At 33.4% G+C, this 10,322-nt stretch overlaps 1 protein-coding gene across 2 annotated transcripts in view; it reads left to right on the forward strand.

The window, feature by feature from the left end:
- Positions 1–6,162, forward strand: part of LOC107653365 (collagen type IV alpha-3-binding protein-like) — a 32,804-nt gene extending 26,642 nt beyond the window's left edge. The window contains exons 4-11 of one of the 2 annotated variants that reach the window (XM_016440063.1): positions 218–325; positions 426–564; positions 896–979; positions 2,027–2,184; positions 3,876–3,968; positions 4,054–4,140; positions 5,711–5,803; positions 5,943–6,130. In XM_016440063.1, the coding sequence (XP_016295549.1) occupies positions 218–325; positions 426–564; positions 896–979; positions 2,027–2,184; positions 3,876–3,968; positions 4,054–4,140; positions 5,711–5,803; positions 5,943–6,059 (879 nt within the window). In that variant the 3' untranslated portion in view covers positions 6,060–6,130. Of the gene's footprint in view, positions 1–217; positions 326–425; positions 565–895; positions 980–2,026; positions 2,185–3,875; positions 3,969–4,053; positions 4,141–5,710; positions 5,804–5,942 lie in introns of both variants that reach the window. The other variant, XM_016440064.1, reaches the window with a different exon arrangement.
- The last annotated feature ends 4,160 nt before the right edge of the window (positions 6,163–10,322 follow it).

Raw genomic sequence — 10,322 nt, forward strand, 5'->3', positions numbered from 1 at the left:
ATTTATTATTTTATTACAAAATATTATTTATTTATTTTTTATTATAGTATTATTATTATTATTATTATTATTATTAAAACTACTAATTTATCAACTATTAACATGGAAGAGATTTGATTTATGATTTGATGTTTTATTGCCTTGTGGCCGACTTTTGAAGCTTTAGTGTAAACACCGCTCCTGGATTTCACATTAACCTCTGTCTCTCTGTGTTTAGGCTGAGTCTGGTTATGGCTCTGAGTCCAGTTTGAGGAGACATGGCTCCATGCTGTCCCTCACATCAGCCACCAGCGGATACTCAGCCACCTCCACCTCCTCCTTTAAGGTGAGGACACACATAAAACGTCCATTATTGAGCATTGCCAATATGGTAATAAGTCATGCCTCTCTACTCTGAACTCATAGTTTGTGTTTATGACCCACAGAAGGGTCACAGTCTGCGGGAGAAGCTGGCAGAGATGGAGACGTTTCGAGACATCCTGTGCAGGCAGGTGGACACGCTGCAAAAATTCTTCGACGGCTGTGCTGATGCCGTGACCAAAGATGAGCTCCAGCGAGACAAGAGTGAGTAGACGGAGTGTGTTCTGGTGTGTGTGGGAGAGAGGATATCGAATATGCTGACAGACATGTTTAGACAACGCTGAACCTTATTCAGACTGCAGCGATGTCCAGATTCCAATGCATGGGTGCCGTCGCTCTCGCTCGCTCTGGATGCATCTGTTGTTACAGCACAAGGGCCTGTTGATTCACACAAATGATCAACTGCCTCTTTTGTTCGTCCTAGTCCTCTCTCGCTGTGTTGTGTACTACAGTATGTGAGTGGGCCGATCTGAGCACCACCAACCACAGGGCCATGAGTTCACACTGACTGTGTTTGTGTGTTTTCTCTGCTCAGTCGTGGAGGACGATGAAGATGGTTTCCCTACCACTCGCTCCAATGGAGAATTCCTGCATAACAACAACGGCAGCAAGGAGAAACGTGAGTGTCTTTACTGATTTCTGCAGAATATAGCCGAGGTAGCTTGCATGGCGTTAAATCATAAACAAACAAACTGATTTCTGCATGTGGGAAACTTCAGCAGGTTTTTCACGCTCAATGAATTCTCTCTGATTCAGCTCGAGGAGACAGTACTGGGGCGCCACTGACATTATGAGCAGTTTGTCCACTTAATTTACTCCAGTGATCCAGTCATTTGAGCCTGCTGTAATGAATTGTGTGAAATCTATAACATAAAGTCAGCATGTCTCCAGTGGAGCTGTGTTTGAGATGTTTTCATTGAGTTGTGCATTTCTGCGTACGTTTTTTTTTAGAGGAAATACTATACGTTTCTATTTTTGTATAATATAACAAAGAACGTCAGATGTTTTGTGTCCAAACCAAACATGACAAGTTTTTTTTGTCTTTATTGAAAATGAAATATTTACATTTATGAATTTATAAACTAATTTTGACAGCACTAATTTTTTTCACATCTAAATAATATATATTCAATAGAATGTATATAAACATGTAATTTATAAATAAGTTAATAATATGAATATAATATTGTATATATTGTATAGATAAAACATTTTTTTCACATCTAAATAATATATATTCAATAGAATGTATATAAACGTAATTTATAAATAAGTTAATAATATGAATATAATATTGTATATATTGTATAGATAAAACAATATTGTATACAATATATAATATATAACATATAGATTATTTTATGTATATGAATATATATTTATATGTGTGTGTGTGTGTGCGTGTATGTATGTATGTGTGTGTGTATTTAAAGATTTAAGATTTAAAGATAGATAATGCATATAAAATATATATAATGCATGTAGAATATTAAATATTAAAAATGTTTTAAAATACATAACTCAAGCAACTGCTGGTTGGAATAAATACCCAGAAAACACATGGAAGAGATTGCATTGTGCCTGATTTGGAGTCTGTGTAACACTGTCTGGCAAATGAATGTCTTTGTTTCAGAGTGTGACTGGGTTTGTTCTCTCTCCCCATCAGTATTCCAGTGTTTGAGTCATAAAGGCATTAATGGGATAGATTTTAAAGGAGAGGCCATCACGTTCAAGGCGACCACGGTGGGGATCTTGGCTACGCTTTCTCACTGCATCGACCTGATGGTGAAGAGAGAGGACAGCTGGCAGAAGAGACTGGATAAGGTACGAAGCTCGGGCGTCTGGAGCTCGTCCTTGAGCTGATCAAATCAGAAGAGAGATGGTGTTTCTGTAATTCAGGCCTCTGTTGGCAGGCCGCTGCTGTGATTGTGTCTCTGACAGAGCGAAATATTTCCCTGACTGTGAAAATAAACACACATTTATTGTAGTGTGAAGCTAAAAAAATACCCACAGTTAAGTCATGTGTGAACGGGATCTGGTGTCAAATTATGGTACATCTGCCGTGGCGATTCACAGCTGAAGGTTTTGTAACTTTGGCAGAAATATTTTCCATTGATGCTATATGTGAACAAATATGATACATTAGTAGGCCGAGCAAAGTAGGGCTTCCATGACTACTACTTTATACTAAGCAGCTAGTCACCCAGAGCAGAAGACAACTGTTCGCTTTCACGTTCTTGTATTTTATTTATTTATTTTTTTTAATTTTTCATTCAAAAATAATGTCACCCACTGACATAGAAGAAATGCAACTAAAGTCAAATGACCCATGACTAGTCGACACAAGCATCAAATACTGGTGCAACTTATCGACTAGTTTGTGCAAACTGAAATAAAGCTGAACATTTTTTAAATATAAATAATGGATGAAAATGTAAACAAAAGTTAGACTAACCAAAATAAAATAAGTTAAAGTTGAAGTACTGAAATTATTGAAACAGAAATTTATATAAAAATTTTAAACTTTATAGAAATATAAAAATGACAAAAGAACATAAAATTACTAAAACTAATTAAAATTAAAACTGAAAATATACAAAAATTAATACTGTACAAATAATATATTAAAAAATTACTAAAACTTAAGCAAAAATCAAAAAGAAAAGTGAAAATATAAAAAAAGATCATTCAAAATATTAATAAATACTGTCATCCTATATAAATAATACATTAAAAAAAATCTAAAACTTAAACTAAAATCAAAATGAAAACTGAAAATATAAAAATAAAAGTAAATTGAAAATATCAATAAATATTCAAATTCTATAGAAGCAATATTAAAATGACACTAGAAAAAACTGATATAAGAAGTCTTTTGTCAGAGTTTGAGCCAGTCAGAATGTTTTGCATGACACCAGTGTGACAGGACTCTTTTATCATTTTTCATTAATATGCAGCATACATAAACATTTTTTCAAACATGTGCATTTAGCTCTCCTGTTGTAACTACTATAGTTATATAGTGAAATAGAATTTTATTTAAATCACTATACTTCCAGTGCCGCTATTGCAAATTCTGCTAGTGCTGGTCATTTCTAGATAAAAATCATATCTGACATCACCAGAGAGTTTGAGAGATGGAAGCCATACTCATAAACATGGAAAGCTGTGAATAACTGCTGCAGTATCTTTACCAGCGAAGTTCCTCCAGCAGATTTAATGGGTTTGTGTGTGAATGTGAAGCGTGTGATACAGAGGTGGAGCTGAATCCGTCTGCCGATGTGTCGCAGTCAGCAGCATTCAGCACAATACTGACATATACAATCAGAGCGAGAACACAGGCATTTTGCTTCTGTCTGAACAGTGGAGCGCTTCAGGACAATCCTGCACCGATACAGTCTCTCGCTCTGCCCAGATCACACCGAGACAAGATCTACTCACGCCAAGACATTAAACATCACGGTGGCAGAGTGTTTAGTCAGCTAAAGCCGTGCCCCCTCTCTTGCTTCCTACAGGAGATGGAGAAGAGGAGGAGGGTGGAGGAGGCGTATAAATCAGCCCTGTCCGAGCTGAAGAAGAAGTCTCATTTTGGAGGGCCTGATTACGAGGTGGGTTGGGTTTACGCAGATGCATTTGGTGAAGTAGGCAGAGCTGTAAACTGTATGGAGATGTTCATCTTGTTCTGTCCATCAGGAGGGTCCAAACAGCCTGATCAATGAAGACGAGTTCTTTGACGCTGTGGAGGCTGCTCTGGACCGACAGGACAAAATAGAAGAACAGGTGTGTAATTACAGACATTCACCCCCAGTTTCACAGACAAGGCTAAAGCCTAGTCCAAGACTAAAATGTAAATCTGAGCTGTTTCAACTGAAAGAAATTGCACTAACTGATCTTAAAACATGTCAGTGCCTTTGTTTTGTCTAAAGATGCACTCCAGTAATGCTTTTTTCTAAGGCAAGTTTATAAAAATTACTTAAATGTCCTAATTGAACTATGGCCTAATCCTGGTTTAGGCTAAGCCCTGTCTGTGAAACCGGGCCTCAAAGTCTTAAATGGGATAACTGAAGTCTTAATTATCATTTTAAGAGAGCTTTAATTAGAGGGTGGAAAAATGAATCATGATACGGTTTAATGTGATTATTAAACTTTATAATGCTATGTTTTTTTCTTCTTCTAAACCCCTTAGACGTAAAATATTTACTTGAAGTACCCACATTTTAAGTTGGTATTTTCTATTTTCATTAAATTAATACAATTTAACAAAACATACACATATGTTCGTAGTTTTCTGATGTTGTTAAATGGTCACATGAATTAAAATAAACAGATATGTAATTTTCTTTAGTAAGTTTTGCATTTTGATGTTTTTATATTAAATAAATAAATTATATATATATAAATTTAAATTATTATTAACTTTTTAACTCTTAATTATAAAAATAAGGATATAAATATATTACTGTTATACATTTATTTTATTTTATTTTAAGCTGCAAGTTACAATGCTAATATTTGTCTTATTTTTCACTTTCAAGCTTTAATACTGGTGAAATGCTATACATTTATTTTATGATTTGATTAATATGACTGCTTCATGTTCAAAGTCAAAATGTGATGCTGTTGCATGTTCTACGGGCTTATTTAGAGCTTGTTTAAAATTAAAAGTCCCACACTAAACAAAATAATTTTTTTTCTGGATATTATTTAACACATTCAATATATAGATTTAGCTGGTATCACAAAATAATCTTTTTATTGCCTTTCTTTGAAAGTATTATTGTATCAGCAAAATCCAAGATCGACTGACCTATAATTAGTATGTATTGATATATTAGTATGTATATATTTATATATTATATTAGCATTAGAATCTATTTAAATGCATATGTATATACCCTTTTATGCATGTCTCAGCCTTTTTATGTTTGTGCAGGTATTAAAAAGGTTTTAAAAACTCTGCACCTAATGGGATGCATTAACCTCATGTTTTGATGCTTTGAATAAAAGCATCTGCTAAATGCATAAATGTAAATTTAATGTGTGTTTTCAGCTTTTTAAAAATGTAAAGCAAATATATAAAAAAAATAAAAACAGTTTATAGTCTGTTTATTATCTTTAATGCATCCTCAGTCTTATTGAGCAGGATTCATCAGTGCACTCTATTCTAAGGAAAATAAATCATTTTAAACCAATAACACATTAACATTTGACCATCCAATCAAAAGCCAATGGAGAAAATCCAGTCCTTTCTTACATTATTTTCCACTGATTATTCAGTTTCACTCTTAAATGCGTTATGTTATTGAAGTGTGAAGTTGTTTTTTTCATTAATTTATGTGCGTTTTTATAGTCTCAGTGTGAGAAGAGCAGGATACAGAGGAGCAGTTCAGTGCCTTCAGGAGACATCTACTCCAGCGTGGGCTCTCACCGATTCGCTGAGAAGGTGAGCTCATTCTTCTCATCGTGATCGTCTGTAGACCTCTTCCTGTGTCCCTGTGGTGCTCTGTTTTTCTGTCTTGGTCTCTTTGGGGGTTTTTTCTCTCCTGATGAAGCTGCATTTCTCTTCTTCCTCACCTGTGTAGCCCCCCTCTCGTCCTTCCTCTCCCTCGTCTTCTGCTGTAGCCTTCACTCCTTCACTCCATGAGCACAGATTCAGTGCTGAGGTAACAGCACACTCATCCAACACTGTTATGGCATGAGATGACATGACCTTACATCGCTAATGCATTCGCAAACATCGCACATGTATACATATATCTAGTCAGCGGGACTTTTTGCGCATCATTCCAAACATTTTAATGTGTTCTGCATTAAAAGATACCAGGAAACATTTTTACTCCGAAAGTACATTACAGGAGAAAAATAATACAACTTTTATTGAATATCAATTTGAATTATTGTATATAATTATATAGATACTTATTTGTTATTTGTGTAAAATAATATTGTTAAATTATTGTACACAATTGATTGAAGTACTGTAATTGAGACTATTTTTATTTTTTGTAGAATTTGCCATGAATATAACCTTTGATGCTGATATATGGTATAAAATAAATAACATTTTGGGCATCATCAAAAACGATCTTAAAAGGGTCTTAAGTTTGATTTTTAAAATTCTGCAGATTTACCACAATGTTGTTTTGGAAAAATAAAAAATTTCTGCTAAATGCATAAATGTAAATGTAATACAAATGTAAATATTTCAGCTTTTCAAATATATAAAATGAAATAATTAATAAACAATGCACCTTAATCTGAGCTGCCTACTTTGTCAGCATTTTTGGGCATTATTTTAATGTGGGTATGATGCTGTGCTAATGCCCAAAACTGCTGTCAGTCAAGGGAGTCCATTAGGTTTTAAAACACAGCCAGTCATTTTATTGGCAAGTTTACACGATGGACAAACATATACGGTTTAAATAGCACATTAAAACCACACAGTCTGCCCTGGTATCGCTGTTTTGTGTTTGCCTTTTAAATTTGCAGCTAATAATGCTTTGTATTGCTTTTTAATATGATAATTTGCATGTTTAATACCTTCTAGGAATTCTCTTACTTCAAGTCACCTTGAAATCAAAATGCAGCTAATTTGCTTTAATTCATGTTCCTGGTCTTATTATTTATTCATCTGTATGTGTTTGTATAAAGTGCTGATTAAATGGTATTACATAAATAGTCATTGTTTTGGGCTGCTTTTAATGCAGCCATTCTAAAACCAGTAGTTTTATGCTAATTAATATAACACAGTTTAGGGAGTAAAATGACATGCCTGTTAGCTTCGATATACAGGTGCATCTCAATAAATTAGAATGTCGTGGAAAAGTTCATTTATTTCAGTAATTCAACTCAAATTGTGAAACTCGTGTATTAAATAAATTCAATGCACACAGAACATACGTGGCCAACGGTTAGAGGAACCTCTCTCACCTATAATCTTCATAAAATAGCTATTAAATTACCCAAGTAAGATAAAGAAAATATTCATATTTAATAAATGTATGAATATATAAATAAGTTTGTTTGTTGTGGCTGCAGTGAATCCTGGCGGCTGGGCTCCTGCGTCTGTCCTGAGGGCCGTCGCGAAGAGAGAATATCCCAAATTCCTCAAGCGCTTCACTTCCTACGTCCAGGAGAAAACTGCGGGAAAGCCCATCCTCTTCTGAGCACCAGGTGCACCAGACTACACCTGATGACTTTAACTGTCAGCAGTGACACCAGTAGTGAAAAAGAGATTAGCCAGAGTCAGACTTTTAACTTCATGTTGTCTTTTAAAATATCCTTGTTATTTTAGGTTACATAAAAAATATTTGTATTATTTACTTTAGATTATATTATTATTGTTATTTTTAATTATGAATAATTTTATTATTATACTATTTGTTATATATATATATATATGCATATGAAGAGTTTATTTGCAAAAACGGATAACTCCATTTTTTTTATTTTAAAAAAATCCTGTTTTTTATATAAATAATGTTTATTATTATCATTACTATTGGTATTTTTTATTATTTTACTATTACTGTTATGATATATTTAATTATATATTATTATTTTCACTATAGGTATATTTTATTATTTCTTTGTTATGCATTTTATCGATTGTTATTATGTATTGAATAATATATTATTATTATTTTACTATTGTATGTTTTATTATTACTGTTAGTATTGTTGTTGTTGTAATTATGTATTTTATTAGTTATGGTACTCTTTATCTAATAATAATATTATTTTACTATTATTAGTCTTATTATATTATTGTTATTTTTACTATTTATTTCTATGAATTGTATATTTAATATATTATTATTGTTTTTTAGTTATTGCTATTTTTACTACTATTATTTTTTTATAATTTGTACTATTATTATTATTTAAAAGATTGATTTTTTAAAAATGAAATTAGTTATTTTTCATTGTTTGCAGTTCCCCAGTTCTGCCGTGGGTGTGCCAGAGCGCCTCCAGTCCCACACACTTCCTCTAGCGACACAGAAGACTCATCGCGTCCCTTCTCCACAGGAAGCCCCGGCGGCAGCGGCGGCCCTTCGGTAGACGCTTGATGCCGTTCTGTAGCGCCACACTAGCTCACACAAACAGAGGACTAGAGATGCCAAACACCAATGTCTGTCCCATGTTTTCTGGTAGAGATCTATATTGATATGAATATATATGTATGTATGTAAGTAAGTTTATATATAACGGAGAGTTTTGAAGCTGAACACATGAGACCGGCTCTGTTTAGTCTTGTTTTTTTCTGTTTTGAACAAACATTTCAGCTTTGCTTTCGTTGTCCTCATGTAATTGTTCTTTGGGGAAATCAAAGGCATGTTTGCGAGTGAACTCTATGAACCTGTCTTTCGTCTCGATGTTGGCCGTCTCTCTTTTTATGAAGCGCAGCATCTGCCGCTGACGAGGAGACGTTTCATTTCTCTCTTGATTTAGTTATATCCGTGTCTCAGCAGCTGATGTACCGTAGCACAATTCCAGATCGATCGGAACCCGCAGAAATTTTTAATATGTCAGAAAAAGTTTGCGTGCAGATTATTTGTATATAATTTCATTATAGCTTCAAACCGTCAGTCGATGCTTTTACCTGACTAATCCGACTCCATATGCCTTAGTGTGTGTGTGTGTGTGTGTGTGTGTGTGTGAGAGTGTGTGAGACTGAGAGGTCTGTACCAACTCAAACATTTCTAGAAAAGTGCCTCATTATTGATCTTGCTGATCGTACCGCCCACGTCCGTTATATCCGAACTACAGCCACAAACCAAACTGGCGTACTGTAGTGTTTATACAAAGATCATTTCATAATGATTTCTTACAACGAGTTATTATTTAAACGCGATTTTGCAATCAGACTGAGTCGTCAGAAGAGCATCCTCTTATTGGAGGAGCCCTGACGCCAATCAAATTCACTGTCCAATAGGGAGATGCGGTTCAAATTTGGGGCGTAGATGATACCTAGCTGTAGATGCATTTATTTATTTTTTCCTAATTAAATGTATTCTTCTGAAGTGAAAAACTAAATCTCAAGCATTAATAAACAATCTTACAACGCACAAACTGGCAAATATGTTCTTGCTCAGTATTTTTGTCTCATTTCCCAGTAAAAATATCTACAAATTCGTGAATCAAGATACATTTATTTGAGAAGCAAAATTAAGATATTAAGTCATTTTCTTAAAGAATTATGCTTAAATCAAGAGTCAGTGGGGTATATTATTTTATGCTTAAAATAAGAAAACAGAAATATTCAGATCTTTTTGTTTCCCCTTTGAATTAAATATTTTTAGGCCGCTGACTGATATTTTTCTTGATTTAAGGATGATTTCATTTCATTTTGATCTATTTTTCAGAAAAGGTTTGCATTTTGCATCTACAGTATAAAATACAATTTCTTAAGATGTTAATTAGTTATTAGTCTTGTTTTCTGAGTTAATTCTTAAAACAAGAAAAAAATAAATCTCTCAGTGGGGTTAAAAATATATATTTTTCCCTTTAAAATAAATGTATTTTTTAGCCCACTGCCAAATATTGTTTTAATTCACTTAATTTACATTAATTTTTCAGAAAATGTTTGCATACATTTTGCATCTACAGTAAGTAAAATGACTTGATCAAATGTGTTTATGCTTAAAACAAGAAAATTATATCTGTCAGTGGGATTAAATAGATTTTTTTGTATATTTTCTGACATGTTTTTTAAGCATAAATTCACTTCATTTTTATAAATATTTCAGAAAATGTTTGCTGATATTTTGCATTTCCAATAAATTTGATGATTTAAGAATTTTTAGATATTTATACTGGAAAACGAGACCAAAAAAAAAATGAGCAAGAAAATATTTTTTTGCAAAACGACAAGAGCTTTTAAATTTTTTGCTAAACATTTTCATTGGTCAAACTGTTCCCATGATAGACTGTTAAAGACACCGTAGAGCAACATCTGAGTA

This window comes from Sinocyclocheilus anshuiensis, unplaced genomic scaffold (assembly GCF_001515605.1).
Source record: "Sinocyclocheilus anshuiensis isolate Anshui unplaced genomic scaffold, SAMN03320099.WGS_v1.1 scaffold1151, whole genome shotgun sequence".
Classification (NCBI taxonomy): Eukaryota; Metazoa; Chordata; class Actinopteri; order Cypriniformes; family Cyprinidae; genus Sinocyclocheilus; species Sinocyclocheilus anshuiensis.